Here is a 17246-nt window from a genome sequence, read left to right as displayed (position 1 = left end):
TATTTTGATACCCTTCCCCAGGTCTGTGCCTCGACACAATCCTGTCTCGGAGCTCTCTGACAATTCCTTCAACCTCATGCCTTGGTTTTTGCTCTGACATACACTGTCAACTGTGGGACCTTATATAGACAGATGTGTGCCTTTCCAAATCATGTCCAATCAATTGAATTTACCACAGGTGGACTCCAATCAATTTGTATAAACATCACAAGGATGATCAATGGAAACAAGATGCACCTGAGCACAAATTCGAGTCTCATAGCAAAGGGTCTGAATACTTATGTAAAGTTTTTTTATTTGTAATAGATGTGCACAAATTTCTAAAAACCTGTTTAATCAATTTTAGAATAAGGCTGTAACGTACCAACATTTGTAAAAAGTCAAGGGGTCTGAATACTTTCCAAATGCACTGTATAGAACACCCCCAATGAACATACTTTTCTGCCAACACACACACACACACACACACACACATCCAACCGTTTTATCTAATCCATAGTTTACAATCCCCATATGCCCCTTTTAACCCCAGCCTAAACCTACAACTTCTTCCCTGACTTTCCATTGATGACTTTTGGCTTAAACATTGTGTCTATGTTTCCTCCAGGTCCTCCTGGAAAGCGTGGAAGGATGGGAAGAAGAGGTGATCCCGGTAAGTGTCACATCTCTGTCTTTAACTGTCTTTTAGTGCTGTCGCCATCCCCACATCCTTCTCTTTCCTCTACATACTCTCTCTCCTCTTACTTCCTCTTCCCATCACATCTCTCCACCACTCCTCATCATCTCTCCTCCTCCCCCCCTTTCTCTCTCTCTCGCTCTCTCTCTCTCACTCATCTCACTCATCTCTCTGTCTTTCTCTCTCTCATCTCTCTTTCTTTCTCTCTTTCTCTCTCTCTCCATCTTTCATCTCTCTCTCATCACTCTCTCTCTCCATCTTGCTTTCTCTCCCCCAAAGGCATGCATGATGTGGTAGTGAGCTAGGACAGTCAGTGAACCGTGACTCAGAACAGTCAGTGATAGAATACAGCAGGTCTTTCTCCCTGTCCCTCCTATCCACTCCAACCTAACGCTAACATTGGCCACATGGTCATATGAATGTTGCCCATGTGTCAGCGGTGCAGCCTGGGCAGTAGCAGCTGCCCTAGCAGTAGGAAGAAGTTAATGACATTCTGCCTTGCCAACATCACGGCCCTCCCTCCTCCTTTAGTGTGTTAGGGTTTCTCTTAAACCACAAAACACTTATTGGGATCAGTAATAATACACAGATCTGCTTCAGGGTGAAACCACCAGTGCCTTGTAATCCTTTAGTGTAGAAATCATCAATAAGCCTCAGTCTCTGTGACTGGGTCATCCAACAAACATTTTCAGATTAAAGAGATATGTTGTTGAGTCTGTAGTGTAAGAATACTAGAAGGTATTATCACATACTGTTGTTCCTCTACAGCAGGGGTGTCAAACTCATTCCATGGAGCGCCGAGTGTCGGCTGGTTGTTGTTATTTCCTTTTATATTTGTGTCCAATTAAGACCTAGACAACCAGGTGAGGGGAGTTCCTTACTAATCACTGACCTTAATTGATCAATCAAGTACAAGGGAGGAGAGAAAACCCACAGACACTTGGCCCAACCATGGAATGAGTTTGACACATTTGGGTCCCGAGGCAAAACCAGTTCAGTACCGCTGATCTAGAACTGGTTTTGCCTCGGGACCCAAACTGAATCAGGTTGTCTCATTCGCAACCCAATATTCGCACCTTGATTTTCTTTTGTGCCAAAATGCAATCTGGAAAACTATTTTTAATGCTATATTGATAGTAAATGTAGCTATTATATGATAAGGGAACAACATTCCCACCTTTTTCATTGTCAATAATACAATTTTGCCCATATTCTTGATGAAGAATGTTAATAAGCTCACTGGTTTGAGACTACTAAATCAACCAAATCCTCTAAATAGCGTTGCTAGTAACTCTATATTTAAAATACTGTGATTGAAGAAAGATAGTTCAGAGATGAAATTATTTTAAAATGTACAGTCGTGGTCAAACGTTTTGAGAATGACACAAATACTAATTTAAAAATAAGTCTGCTGCCTCAGTTTTGATGATGGCAATTTGCATATACTCCAGAATGTCATGAAGAGTGATCAGATGAATGAAGATGAAGTCCCTCTTTGCCATGAAAATGAACTTAATCCCAAAAAAACATTTCCACTGCATTTCAGCCCTGCCACAAAAGGACCAGCTGCCATCATGTCAGTGATTCTCTCGTTAACACAGGTGAGAGTGTTGACGAGGAAAAGGCTGGAGATCACTCTGTCATGCTGATTGAGTTAGAATAACAAACTGGAAGCTTTAAAAGGAGGGTGGTGCTTGAAATCATTGTTCTTCCTCTGTTAACCATGGTTACCTGCAAGGAAACAGTGCCGTCATCATTGCTTTGCACAAAAAGGGCTTCACAGGCAATGATATTGCTGCTACTAAGATTGCACCTAAATTAACTATTTATCGGATCATCAAGAACTTCAAGGAGAGAGGTTCAATTGTTGTGAAGAAGGCGTCAGGGCGCCCAAGAAAGTTCAGCAAGCGCCAGTACCGTCTCCTAAAGTTGATTCAACTGCGGGATCGGGGCACCACCAATGCAGAGCTTGCTCAGGAATGGCAGCAGGCAGGTGTGAGTGCATCTGCACGCACAGTGAGGCGAAGACTTTTGGAGGATGGCCTGGTGTCAAGAAGGGCAGCAAAGAAGCCACTTCCCTCCAGGAAAAACATCAGGGACAGACTGATATTTTGCAAAAGGTACAGGGATTGGACTGCTGAGGACTGGGGTAAAGTAATTTTCTCTGATGAATCCCCTTTCCGATTGTTTGGGGCATCCGGAAAACACCTTGTCCGGAGAAGACAAGGTGAGCGCTACCATCAGTCCTGTGTCATGCCAACAGTAAAGCATACTGAGACCATTCATGTGTGGGGTTGCTTCTCAGCCAAGGGAGTGGGCTCACTCACAATTTTGCCTAAGAAAACAGCCATGAATAAAGAATGGTACCAACACATCCTCCGAGAGCAACTTCTCCCAACCATCCAAGAACAGTTTGGTGACGTCCAATTCCTTTTCCAGCAAGATGGAGCACCTTGCCATAAGGCAAAAGTGATAACTAAGTGGCTCGGCGAACAAAACATCGACATTTAGAGTCCATGGCCAGGAAACTCACCAGACCTTAATCCCATTGAGAACTTGTGGTCGATCCTCAAGAGGCGGGTAGACAAACAAAAACCCACAAATTCTGACAAACTCCAAGCATTGATTATGCAAGAATGGGCTGCCATCAGTCAGGATGTGGCCCAGAAGTTAATTGACAGCATGCCAGGGCGGATTGCAGAGGTCTTGAAAAAGAAGGGTCAACACTGCAAATATTGACTCTTTGCATAAACTTAATGTAATTGTCAATAAAAGCCTTTGACACTTATGGAATGCTTGTAATTATACTTCAGTATACCATAGTAACATCTGACAAAAATATCTCATAACACTGAAGCAGCGAACTTTGTGAAGACCAATACTTGTGTCATTCGCAAAACGTTTCACCACGGCTGTAGGCTCATTATCATTTCTACACACTTTCTACCTGGTTTTAGTTGTTTAAGTTTAGACTGGAGTAATTGTTTTACCCGCAACCTATTCAAAACCTCCAGTTGAGAATTGCTGCTCTAGAATGTGTCCCCACAGTCATGGATGAGGACCATGTTGACTCAGTCCAGGATCACTGACAACGTTACGAGAAATCAAGGCTGTTACTAGACAAACCTAGATCTTTTGGTGAGATATTGTCTAGTCTAAGTTGCATGTTCTCATGTAGATGGTACTACTAGTACATGGCAATGGGGTGACAAAAGGCTCTGTATACCTTGAATGATACTTGTGACCAAGTGTCTTCCATGCCTTCACCACATGCTGTCATGGTTCACCCAAATGTCACTGTGTTCCCATTGTTATCTAAATATAACCAGAATGGTTGTGTGGTGTTTGGTGTCACTGTGTCCCCACCACTATGTAAATATAGCCAGAATGGTTGTGTAGTGTTTGGTGTCACTGTGTTCCCACCACTATGTAAATATAGCCAGAATGGTTGTGTAGTGTTTGGTGTCACTGTGTTCCCACCACTATGTAAATATAGCCAGAATGGTTGTGTAGTGTTTGGTGTCACTGTGTTCCCATCGTTATCTAAATATAGCCAGAATGGTTGTGTAGTGTTTGGACATCCACATTCATCATAACCTTCTCTAGGTCTTCCCTGTCTCATATTGTCTTGTATTTATTCTCCATATCTACCATCTGACTGCTGCTTGATCTGGCCAGATTGGAGCTGAAAGTCCTCTGTGCTCTCTCCTGCTCTGCTCATCAGTTTCCCTTCATCGAGACAGCTAAATGACTATGTTTTGCATCAGGGCCCTAAGTCGTTCCAGTCGCGTGGTGTTCTCAGGACGGAGTTCAAAGACAGACCGATGGAGCGTTTTGTATTCATGTGGAGATGCTAGTTCTTGTTGTCCCAGGACTGGGGCGTTGTGTGGTTCTGTTTAGATCTGCCTCTGCCTCGAAAGTGGTTTTATTTCCTATCTATAATGATGCAGCCTGGCTGGTATGTTTTGTGTTGTCGGGGTGGCATGGCCTGACTCTAGCTGTCTGCACCTTGGCCTGACTCTAGCTGTCTGCACCTTGGCCTGACTCTAGCTGTCTGCACCTTGGCCTGACTCTAGCTGTCTGCACCATGGCCTGACTCTAGCTGTCTGCACCATGGCCTGACTCTAGCTGTCTGCACCATGGCCTGACTCTAGCTGTCTGCACCTTGGCCTGACTCTAGCTGTCTGCACCTTGGCCTGACTCTAGCTGTCTGCACCATGGCCTGACTCTAGCTGTCTGCACCATGGCCTGACTCTAGCTGTCTGCACCATGGCCTGACTCTAGCTGTCTGCACCTTGGCCTGACTCTAGCTGTCTGCACCATGGCCTGACTCTAGCTGTCTGCACCATGGCCTGACTCTAGCTGTCTGCACCATGGCCTGACTCTAGCTGTCTGTAGTATATGGGCAGGGCTGTGGCCACTGACTGGTGTGATTGTTTACCTAGCTGTTTACAGGAGGTTGTTGTCCTAGTGTCTACAGGAGGTTGTTGTCCTAGTGTCTAGAGCAGGTTGTTGTCCTAGTGTCTACAGGAGGTTGTTGTCCTAGTGTCTACAGGAGGTTGTTGTCCTAGTGTCTACAGGAGGTTGTTGTCCTAGTGTCTACAGGAGGTTGTTGTCCTAGTGTCTACAGGAGGTTGTTGTCCTAGTGTCTACAGGAGGTTGTTGTCCTAGTGTCTACAGGAGGTTGTTGTCCTAGTGTCTACAGGAGGTTGTTGTCCTAGTGTCTACAGGAGGTTGTTGTCCTCGTGTCTACAGGAGGTTGTTGTCCTAGTGTCTACAGGAGGTTGTTGTCCTTGTGTCTAGACACACATAAACCAAATTGACTTTCATGACTCATAAACTACAACACCTTTCTCCTCTCATGTCTGTTCACTTCATTACTCTCCCTTTCTCAATTCAATTCAAAACGCTTTATTAGCATGGAAAGTTTTACCACATACATTGCCAAAGCAAACAAGTAACATACCAAATCAGTTATGACGCAGATAGATAAGTTAGATAATTAGATAATTTATAGATAATTTCTCCCTCTCCTCCATCTCCTACCTCCCTCTTACGTCCCTTCACCTCTCTCTCTCTCTCTCTCTCTCCTTCTCACTTCTACCCTCTCCTCTCATCTCTCTGTCTTGTCTGTACCACCACTTCTCTACCACTCCACCTCCCACCTCCATCTCCCCCTCTCCCTCTTTCTTTCACCTCTCCATCAGCTCAGATCACTACACAGATTCTGATCATGTTCACTTGTTTAGTTGTGTGTATTCATACAGTAATAACTAATAATACCCTCACTACTCCACAAGTGTCTGTTTCTACTCAGGCTAGACTAGTGTTTCCCAAACTCGGTCCTCGGGACCCCAAGGGGTGCACATTTTGGTTTATGCACTACACAGCTGATTCAAATAAGAAACTCATCATCAAGCTTTGATGATTTGAATCAGCTGTGTAGTGCTAGGATGGAGTTTGGGAAACGCTGGCCTAGAACCATTGTGATGTCTATTACTGCAACCATTGTTGTTTGGTTGATTGTTGTTGTTGTATTACTGGCATGTTGTTATTTTCGTTGTTGGGGCCCCACACTGCATGAAAGCGTGCCATTAGTTATTATTATAGAGACATCAGAAAGAACCGTTTCATGATTGGTTAGATTCCAATAAACAACATTAGTCACAAACCAAAGGCTGGATGTAATCTTAATGATCAACTGGTCCTCTGTGTTTCCTCTTCATCAGTTTAATCAGGACGGTTGGTTTTAGACTGGAGTGGAGAGTCCTCCAACAGTCCATGTTATGAGTTAAGAGAGATGAGAGAGGGAGGGAGAGAGAGAGAGAGGGGGAGAGAGAAAGGGAGAGTGAAAGGGAGAGGGAGAGAGAAAGGAAGAGAGAGAGAGAGAGAGAACTTACACTACCGGTCAAAAGTTTTAGAACACCTACTCATTCAAGGGTTTTTCTTTATTTTTTACTATTTTCTACATTGTAGAATAATAGTGAAGACATCAAAACTATGAAATAACACATATGGAATCATGTAGTAACCAAAAAAGTGTTAAACAAATCAAAATATATTTTATATTTGAGATTTTTCAAATTAGCCACCCTTTACCTTGATGACAGCTTTGCACACACTTGGTTTTCTCTCAACCAGCTTCATGAGGTAGTCACCTGGAATGCATTTCAATTACAAGTACTCCTGAGTGGCGCAGTGGTCTAAGGCACTGCATCGCAGTGCTAACTGTGCCACTAGAGATCCTGGTTCGAATCCAGGCTCTGTCGCCGCCGGCCGCGACCGGGAGACTCATGGGCGGCGCACAATTGGCCCAGGGTAGGGGAGGGAATGGCCGGCAGGGATGTAGCTTAGTTGATAGAGCATGGCGTTTGCAACGCCAGGGTTGTGGGTTCGATTCCCACGGGGGGCCAGTATAAAAAAAATATGTATTCACTAACTGTAAGTCGCTCTGGATAAGAGCGTCTGCTAAATGACTAAAATGTAAATGTAATTAACAGGTGTGCCTTCTTAAAAGTTAATTTGTGGAATTTATTTCCTTCTTAATGTGTTTGAGCCAATCAGTTGTGTTGTGACAAGGTAGAAGATAGCCCTATTTGGTAAAATACCAAGTCCATATTATGGCAAGAACAGCTCAAATAAGCAAAGAGACATTTTTTTTATTTCACCTTTATTTAACCAGGTAAGCCAGTTGAGAACAAGTTCTCATTTACAACTGCGACCTGGCCAAGATAAAGCAAAGCGGTGCGATAAAAACAACAACACAGAGTTACATATGGGGTAAAAAACATAAAGTCAAAAATACAACAGAAAATATATATACAGTGTGTGCGAATGTAGCAAGTTATGGGGGTCAGGCAATAAATAGGCCATAGTGCAAAATAATTACAATTAGTATTAACACTGGAATGATAGATAGTGCAAGAGATGATGTGCAAATAGAGATACTGGGGTGCAAATTAGCAAAATAAATAACAATATTGGGATGAGGTAGTTGAGTGAGCTAATTTCAGATGGGCTGTGTACAGGTGCAGTGATCGGTTAGGTGCTCTGACAACTGATGCTTAAAGTTAGTGAGGGGGATAAGAGTCTCCAGCTTCAGAGATTTTTGCAGTTCGTTCCAGTCATTGGCAGCAGAGAACTGAAAGGAATGGCGGTCAAAGGAGGTGTTGGCTTTGGGGATGACCAGTGAGATATACCTGCTGGAGCGCATACTACGGGTGGGTGTTGCTATGGTGACCAATGAGCTAAGATAAAGCGGAGATTTGCCTAGCAGTGATTTATAGATGGCCTGGAGCCAGTGGGTTTGGCGACAAATATGTAGTGAGGACCAGCCAACAAGAGTGTACAGGTCACAGTGGTGGGTAGTATATGGGGCTTTGGTGACAAAACGGATGGCACTGTGATAGACTACATCCAATTTGCTGAGTAGAGTGTTGGAGGCTATTTTGTAAATGACATCACCGAAGTCAAGGATCGGTAGGATAGTCAGTTTTATGAGGGCATGTTTGGCAGCATGAGTGAAGGAGGCTTTGTTGCAAAATAGGAAGCCGATTCTAGATTTAACTTTGGATTGGAGATGCTTAATGGGAGTCTGAAAGGAGAATCTACAGTCTAACCAGACACCTAGGTATTTGTAGTTGTCCACATACTCTAGGTCAGACCCGTCGAGAGTAGTGATTCTAGTCGGCTGTGTGGGTGCCAGCAGCGTTCGATTGAAGAGCATGCATTTAGTTTTACTAGTGTTTCAGAGCAGTTGGAGGCCACAGAAGGAGTGTTGTATGGCATTGAAGCTCGTTTGGAGGTTTGTTAACACAGTGTCCAATGAAGGGCCAGATGTATACAAAATGGTGTCGTCTGCGTAGAGGTGTATCTGAGAGTCACCAGCAGCAAGAGCGACATCATTGATATACACGGAGAAAAGAGTCAGCACAAGAATTGAACCCTGTGGCACCCCCATAGAGACTGCCATAGGTCCAGACAACAGGCCCTCCGATTTGACACATTGAAGTCTATCTGAGAAGTAGTTGGTGAACCAGGCGAGGCAGTCATTTTAGAAACCAAGGCTATTTAGTCTGCCAAAAAGAATGCGGTGGCTGACAGAGTCGAAAGCCTTGGCCAGGTCAATGAAGATGGCTACACAGTACTGTCTATTATCGATTGCGGTTATAATATTGTTTAGGACCTTGAGCGTGGCTGAGGTGCACCCATGACCAGCTCGCATGTTGCAGCGGAGGGTGCAGAGCTGGTGGCCGGGGTAGTGGTAGCCAGGTGGAAAGCATAGGTGTGTAATGCAAGTAGCCTGCTGAATCTTTCACAGCTGCGCCAGCCGTAGCAAAATGCTTGTTGAAATTCTCGATTATTGTAGATTTATCGGTGGTGATAGTGTTTCCTAGCCTCAGTGCAGTGGGCAGCTGGGAGGAGGTGCTCTTATTCTCCATGGACTTTACAGTGTCCCAAAACCCTTTGGAGTTAGTGCTACAGGATGCACATTTCTGTTTGAAAAAGCTAGCCTTTGCTTTCCTAACTGCTTGTGTATATTGGTTCCTAACTTCCCTGAAAAGTTGCATATCGCGGGGGCTATTCGATGCTAATGCATTACGCCACAGGATGTTTTTGTGCTGGTCAAGGGCAGTCAAGTTTGAGGAGAACCAGGGGCCATATCTGTTCTTAGTTCTGAATTTTTTGAATGGGGCATGCTTATTTAAGACTGAGAGGAAAGCACTCTTAAAGAACAACCAGGCATCCTCTACTGACAGAATGAGATCGATATCCATCCAGGATACCTGGGCCAGGTCAATTAGGAAGGGCTGCTCGCTAAAGTGTTTTAGGGAGCGTTTGACAGTGATGAGGGGTGGTCGTTCTTGACAGTCCATCATTACTTTAAGACATGAAGGTTAGTCAAGATGGAACATTTCAAGAACTTTGAAAGTTTCTTCAAGTGCAGTCGCAGAAACCATCAAGCGCTATGATGAAACTGGCTCTCATGAGGACCGCCACAGGAATGGAAGACCCAGAGTTACCTCTGCTGCAGAGGATAAGTTCATTAGAGTTAAAGGACACCAATAAGAAGAAGAGACTTGCTTGGGCCAAGAAACATGAGCAATGGACAGTAGACCGGTGGAAATGTGTCCTTTGGTCTGGAGTCCAAATTTGAGATTTCTGGTTCCAACCGCCGTGTCTTTGTGAGACGCGGTGTGGGTAAACGGATGATCTCTGCATGTGTATTTCCCACCGTAAAGCATGGAGGAGGAGGTGTTATGGTGTGGGGGTGCTTTGCTGGTGACACTGTCTGTGATTTATTTAGAATTCAAGGCACACTTAACCAGCATGGCTACCACAGCATTCTGCAGCGATACGCCATCCCATCTGGTTTGGGCTTAGTGGGACTATCATTTGTTTTTCAACAGGACAATGACCCAACACACCTCCAGGCTGTGTAAGGGCTATTTTACCAAGAAGTAGAGTGATGGAGTGTTGCATCAGATGACCTGGCTTCCACAATCCCCCAACCTCAACCAAATTGAGATGGTTTGGGATGAGTCGGACGGCAGAGTGAAGGAAAAGTAGTCAACAAGTGCTCAGCATATGTGGGAACTCCTTTAAGACTGTTGGAAAAGCATTCCAGGTGAAGCTGGATGAGAGAATGCCAAGAGTGTGCAAAGCTGTCATCAAGGCAAAGGGTGGCTATTTGAAGAATCTCAAATATAAAATATATTTTGATTTGTTTCACACTTTTTTGGTTACTACATGATTACATATGTGTTATTTCATAGTTTTGATGTCTTCACTATAATTCTACAATGTAGAAAATAGTAAAAATAAAGAAAAACCCTTGAATGAGTAGGTGTTCTAAAACTTTTGACCGGTAGTGTATCTCTGAAGAAGAAAATTTCTCCTGATTATGGACAGTCAGGACAACAATGACAGAATGTATCTTTGCTGTGGAACAAAACTCTCTGAAGTTCTAGAGTTGAGCTTTGAGAGGATATCCCAGGCCCAGCCAGCTTCAAAACAATCTGGTACCTATCTGGGACATAGTGTCATTAAACTTCATCCTTTCCTTTCCCTTTCTATTTTCTCTCCATTTTAATACACCACTATTTCTCTGTAAAACACTGAATGACTTTTCACCCTAATGGAAAACACTGGCCATAACCAATAAGTCAACTCAGCATGTGTCTGTTTATCATAAGGCTACTACCACACACTCTATTGGCAATAACCTTAATGAGATATTTATATCATACATTTAATCCCCGATCTAAAAGACCACAGTACATACAGTACATTTTTCTTGTTGTGTGCAACTTTCTGAATATTTAATTGGCTTACAAACCAGAACATGTCATTACTCACATGTACAATACTAGGATTCATTGATTCATGTACAAAATGTTGAATGTATTAGACTGGTACTAATAATTGTTTTCTCTTTTCTCTCTCTCTCTCTCTCTCTTTCTCTCTGTCTTTCTGTCTGTCTGTCTCTTTGTTTGTTTGTTTTTGTATTGCAGGCGCTCCAGTAAGTACTTTGGTCATCTCATCCAGGAAGTATCACACACTCAGATACACACAGTGCCAGTAAAGTGACCACCTGGGGGAGTGTGTGTGTGTGTGTGTGTGTGTGTGTGTGTGTGTGTGTGTGTGTGTGTTGAGTATTCAGTGGAGATAGTTAGGGAGCAGTGCAGTGTAGTGACTGGTGAGTTACCTTCCTCTAGGGAGCTATAACTCCAACACATTGATGAGTTACCCTCCTCTATGGAGCTATAACTCCAACACAGGGATGAATTACCCTCCTCTATGGAGCTATAACTCCAACACAGGGATGAGTTACCTTCCTCTATGGAGCTATAACTCCAACACAGGGATGAGTTACCCTCCTCTATGGAGCTATAACTCCAACACATGGATGAGTTACCCTCCTCTATGGAGCTATAACTCCAACACAGGGATGAGTTACCCTCCTCTATGGAGCTATAACTCCAACACATGGATGAGTTACCCTCCTCTATGGAGCTATAACTCCAACACAGGGATGAATTACCTTCCTCTATGGAGCTATAACTCCAACACAGGGATGAATTACCCTCCTCTATGGAGCTATAACTCCAACACATGGATGAGTTACCCTCCTCTAGGGAGCTATAACTCCAACACAGGGATGAATTACCCTCCTCTAGGGAGCTATAACTCCAACACATGGATGAGTTACCCTCCTCTATGGAGCTATAACTCCAACACAGGGATGAATTACCCTCCTCTATGGAGCTATAACGCCAACACAGGGATGAGTTACCCTCCTCTATGGAGCTATAACTCCAACACAGGGATGAATTACCCTCCTCTATGGAGCTATAACTCCAACACAGGGATGAATTACCCTCCTCTATGGAGCTATAACTCCAACACAGGGATGAATTACCCTCCTCTATGGAGCTATAACGCCAACACAGGGATGAGTTACCCTCCTCTATGGAGCTATAACTCCAACACAGGGATGAATTACCCTCCTCTATGGAGCTATAACGCCAACACAGGGATGAGTTACCCTCCTCTATGGAGCTATAACTCCAACACAGGGATGAATTACCCTCCTCTATGGAGCTATAACTCCAACACATGGATGAGTTACCCTCCTCTATGGAGCTATAACTCCAACACATGGATGAGTTACCCTCCTCTAGGGAGCTATAACTCCAACACATGGATGAGTTACCCTCCTCTAGGGAGCTATAACTCCAACACATGGATGAGTTACCCTCCTCTAGGGAGCTATAACTCCAACACAGGGATGAGTTACCTTCCTCTATGGAGCTATAACTCCAACACATGGATGAGTTACCCTCCTCTATGGAGCTATAACTCCAACACAGGGATGAGTTACCCTCCTCTAGGGAGCTATAACTCCAACACAGGAAGAAGGAACATGGATAGAGCAGACTGCTGCTGTGTCCAAACTCTGTTCCTGGGAGCTGAGAGCTGGGATATCACACAGCTGCCACTGACTCAAATGGCACTCTATTCCCTATATGGTGCACTACTTTTAACCAGAGCTGTATGGGCCCTGATAAAGTGCCATTTGGGATGCAGCCTGGATGCAGCCTGTCCCGTCTCACTGAGAGGACAGATATAAGGGATACTGTATATAGGATCATGATTATACTGTGCATTCGGAAAGTATTCAGACCCCTTGACTTTTCCACATTTTGTTACGTTACAGCCTTATTCTAAAATTGATTAAATAGTTTTTTCCCTCATCAATCTATACACAATACCCCATAATGACAAAGCAAAAACAAGTTTAGAAATTTTTGCAAATTTATACAAATAAAAAACTGGAAATATCACATTTACATAAGTATTCAGACCCTTTACTCAGTACTTTGTTGAAGCACCTTTGGCAGCGATTACAGCCTTGAGTCTTCTTGGGTATGACGATACAAGCTTGGCACAACTGTATTTGGAGAGTTTCTCCCATTCTTCTCTGCAGAAACTCTCAAGCTCTGTCAGGTTGGATGGGGAGCGTCGCTGCACAGCTATTTTCAGGTCTCTCCAGAGATGTTCAATCGGGTTCATGTCCGGGCTCTGGCTGGGCCACTCAAGGACATTCAGAGACTTGTCCCGAAGCCAGTCCTGCGTTGTCTTGGCTGTGTGCTTAGGGTCGTTGTCCTGTTGGAAGGTGAACCTTCACCACAGTCTGAGGAACTCTGGAGCTCTGTCAGAGTGACCATCGGGTTCTTGGTCACCGCCCTGACCAAGGCCCTTCTCCCCTGATTGCTAAGTTTGGCTGGGCAACCAGTTCTAGGAAGAGTCTTGGTGGTTCCAAACTTCTTCCAATTAAGAATGATGGAGTCCACTGTGTTCTTGGGGACCTTCAATGCTGCAGGATTTTTTTGGTACCCTTCTCCAGATCTGTGCCTCGACACAATCCTGTCTCGGAGCTCTACGGACAATTCCTTCGACCTCATGGCTTAGTTTTTGCTCTGACATGCACTGTCAACTGTAGGACCTTATATAGACAGATGTGTGCCTTTCCAAATCATGTCCAATCAATTGAATTGACCACAGGTGGACTCCAATCAAGTTGTAGAAACATCTCAAGGATGATCAATGGAAACAGGATGCACCTGAGCTCAATTTCGAGTCTCATAGCAAAGGGTTTGAATACTTATGTAAAAAAAAAAAAAACTGTTTTTGCTTTGTCATTATGGGATATTGTGTGTAGATTGCTGAGGATTTTTATTTATTCAATCCATTTTAGAATAAGGCTGTAGCATAACAAAATGTGGAAAAAGTCAAGAGGTCTGAATACTTTCCGAATGCACTGTAGGAGTTCATTAAGGGGAATCACTGTGTACTTAACAGAACCACACTCATACAGTAGCTTGACTCCAGACATTGTGTTTGCATGTGTTACAGTATGATGTTGAATGTTGTGTTATTGCTGTGTTATTGGTAATCTTCTAACCAGTGTAATGTAGTGGTGGTGGTCATGTTCTAACCAGTGTAATGTAGTGGTGTTGGTCATGTTCTAACCAGTGTAATGTGGTGGTCATTTTCTAACCAGTGTAATGTGTTGGTCATGTTCGAACCAGTGTAATGTAGTGGTGTTGGTCATGTTCTAACCAGTGTAATGTGTTGGTCATGTTCTAACCAGTGTAATGTAGTGGTGTTGGTCATGTTCTAACCAGTGTAATGTAGTGGTCATGTTCTAACCAGTGTAATGTGTTGGTCATGTTCTAACCAGTGTAATGTGTTGGTCATGTTCGAACCAGTGTAATGTAGTGGTGGTGGTCATGTTCTAACCAGTGTAATGTGTTGGTCATGTTCTAACCAGTGTAATGTGGTGGTCATGTTCTAACCTGTGTAATGTAGTGGTGGTGGTAATGTTCTAACCAGTGTAATGTGTTGGGTCATGTTCTAACCAGTGTAATGTGTTGGTCATGTTCTAACCATTGTAGTGTGTTGGTCATGTTCTAACCTGTGTAATGTAGTGGTGTTGGTCATTTTCTAACCAGTGTAATGTAGTGGTGTTGGTAATGTTCTAACCAGTGTAATGTGTTGGTCATGTTCTAACCAGTGTAATGTGTTGGTCATGTTCTAACCAGTGTAATGTGTTGGTCATGTTCTAACCAGTGTAATGTAGTGGTGTTGGTCATGTTCTAACCAGTGTAATGTGGTGGTCATGTTCTAACCAATGTAATGTGTTGGTCATGTTCTAACCTGTGTAATGTAGTAGTGGTGGTCATGTTCTAACCAGTGTAATGTGTTGGTCATGTTCTAACCAGTGTAATGTGTTGGTCATGTTCTAACCAGTGTAATGTGTTGGTTATGTAAGTCGCTTTGGATAAAAGCGTCTGCTAAATGGCATATTATTATTATTATTATTATTATGTTCTAACCATTGTAATGTAGTGGTGGTGGTCATGTTCTAACCAGTGTAATGTGTTGGTCATGTTCTAACCAGTGTAATGTGTTGGTCATGTTCTAACCAGTGTAATGTGTTGGTCATGTTCTAACCAGTGTAATGTAGTGATGGTGGTCATGTTCTAACCAGTGTAATGTAGTGGTCATGTTCTAACCAGTGTAATGTGTTGGTCATGTTCTAACCAGTGTAATGTGGTGGTCATGTTCTAACCAGTGTAATGTGTTGGTCATGTTCTAACCTGTGTAATGTAGTAGTGGTGGTCATGTTCTAACCAGTGTAATGTGTTGGTCATGTTCTAACCAGTGTAATGTGTTGGTCATGTTCTAACCAGTGTAATGTGTTGGTTATGTTCTAACCATTGTAATGTAGTGGTGGTGGTCATATTCTAACCAGTGTAATGTGTTGGTCATGTTCTAACCAGTGTAATGTGTTGGTCATGTTCTAACCAGTGTAATGTGTTGGTCATGTTCTAACCAGTGTAATGTAGTGGTGGTGGTCATGTTCTAACCAGTGTAATGTGGTGGTCATGTTCTAACCAATGTAATGTGTTGGTCATGTTCTAACCAGTGTAATGTGGTGGTCATGTTCTAACCAGTGTAATGTAGTGGTGGTGGTCATGTTCTAACCAGTGTAATGTAGTGGTGTTGGTCATGTTCTAACCAGTGTAATGTGGTGGTCATGTTCTAACCAGTGTAATGTGTTAGTCATGTTCTAACCAGTGTAATGTAGTGGTGGTGGTCATGTTCTAACCAGTGTAATGTAGTGGTGGTGGTCATGTTCTAACCAGTGTAATGTGGTGGTCATGTTCTAACCAATGTAATGTGTTGGTCATGTTCTAACCAGTGTAATGTGGTGGTCATGTTCTAACCAGTGTAATGTGTTAGTCATGTTCTAACCAGTGTAATGTAGTGGTGGTGGTCATGTTCTAACCAGTGTAATGCTTTACTCTCTCTCTCTAACCTCACCAGGGCAAGACAGGGAGAGATGGATACCCGGTACTTTTCATTTACTTTTTAGATTCTCTTAGCCTATTTTGGGCTTCTATCACCTCCATCGAAAGTGTATTTAGTGTGTTCTACCCACTCCTATCCTTCTTCTTCCTTGCCATTTTACTTCCACCTCACATTAATGAGTGTATTCTCAACAATCATTCATGTGTTTATAATTCCTGCCCCGTGCATCAACTGAAAAACATCCATAGACACACACTCACTCACACACACACACATCCCAGTGTGATTAGCCAGGGTTAATTGGGTCTGTTCCCAGCGCCACATGTTGTTTCGTCATGATGACATCATGGCTGCTGCCTGCCAATTGCAGACAGATTAGATCCGCAGCAGTGTTGGGTTAGAACACCTGTCAGTGTGGTGCATCAACTGACTCATTGATTCACTAGCTGCTTCAGTTTAATAGGTTGTTTCATCGAGTGTCATCAGCCTTTAATTTCACATTTTTTAGTGTGTCTGGGGTCTGGAGTTATTTTGAGATATAGTTATATAGCCCTAACAAGTTACCCTAATCAATGAGTACTGGCCCCCGTGGGAATCAAACCCACAACCCTGGCGTTGCAAACACCATGCTCTATCAACTGAGCTACATCCCTGCCGGCCATTCCCTCCCCTACCCTGGACGACGCTGGGCCAATTGTGCGCCGCCCATGAGTCTCCCGGTCGCGGCCGGCTGCGACAGAGCCTGGATTCGAACCAGGATCTCTAGTGGCACAGTTAGCACTGCGATGCAGTGCCTTAGACCACTGCGCCACTCAGGAGTATGATGCCCTGCCTCTGACTCTGAGGTCAGTTTGGTGATGATCAGTGTTTTAGTTAGTATGAACATCAGCATAGGTTACCTCTGACTAGATTTAACAGGATGTGTCTTTATGTGTGGCGGCAGGTAGCTTAGTGGTTAAGCGTTGTGCCAGTAACCGAAAAGTCGCTGGTTCTAATCCCCAAGCCGACTAGGTGAAAAATCTGTCGATGTGCCCTTGAGCAAGGCACTTAACCCTAATTGCTCCTGTAAGTCGCTCTGGATAAGAGCGTCTGCTAAAATGTAATGTGTCTTTATGGTTCCGTTTTTACCCTCGTTAGTGTCGAGTTACCCTGGTTACGCATGGTAGCATAGTGATTGTTGTATTATTTT

The 17246-nt window shown here is 43.6% G+C and overlaps 1 protein-coding gene across 1 annotated transcript in view; it reads left to right on the top strand.

The window, feature by feature from the left end:
* Positions 1–17246, top strand: part of LOC311105155 (uncharacterized protein) — a gene marked incomplete at both ends in the record, with an annotated part of 271628 nt that overhangs the window by 164357 nt on the left and 90025 nt on the right. Inside the window, 3 exons of the mRNA XM_084147197.1 lie at positions 608–656; positions 9793–9796; positions 16073–16099. Of these exons, the coding sequence (XP_084003323.1) occupies positions 608–656; positions 9793–9796; positions 16073–16099 (80 nt within the window). The remainder of the gene's footprint in view (positions 1–607; positions 657–9792; positions 9797–16072; positions 16100–17246) is intronic.

This window comes from Coregonus lavaretus, assembly GCF_964263955.1.
Source record: "Coregonus lavaretus genome assembly, chromosome: 29".
NCBI classification, from domain to species: Eukaryota; Metazoa; Chordata; class Actinopteri; order Salmoniformes; family Salmonidae; genus Coregonus; species Coregonus lavaretus.
This window is presented reverse-complemented; position numbering and strand designations above follow the sequence as displayed.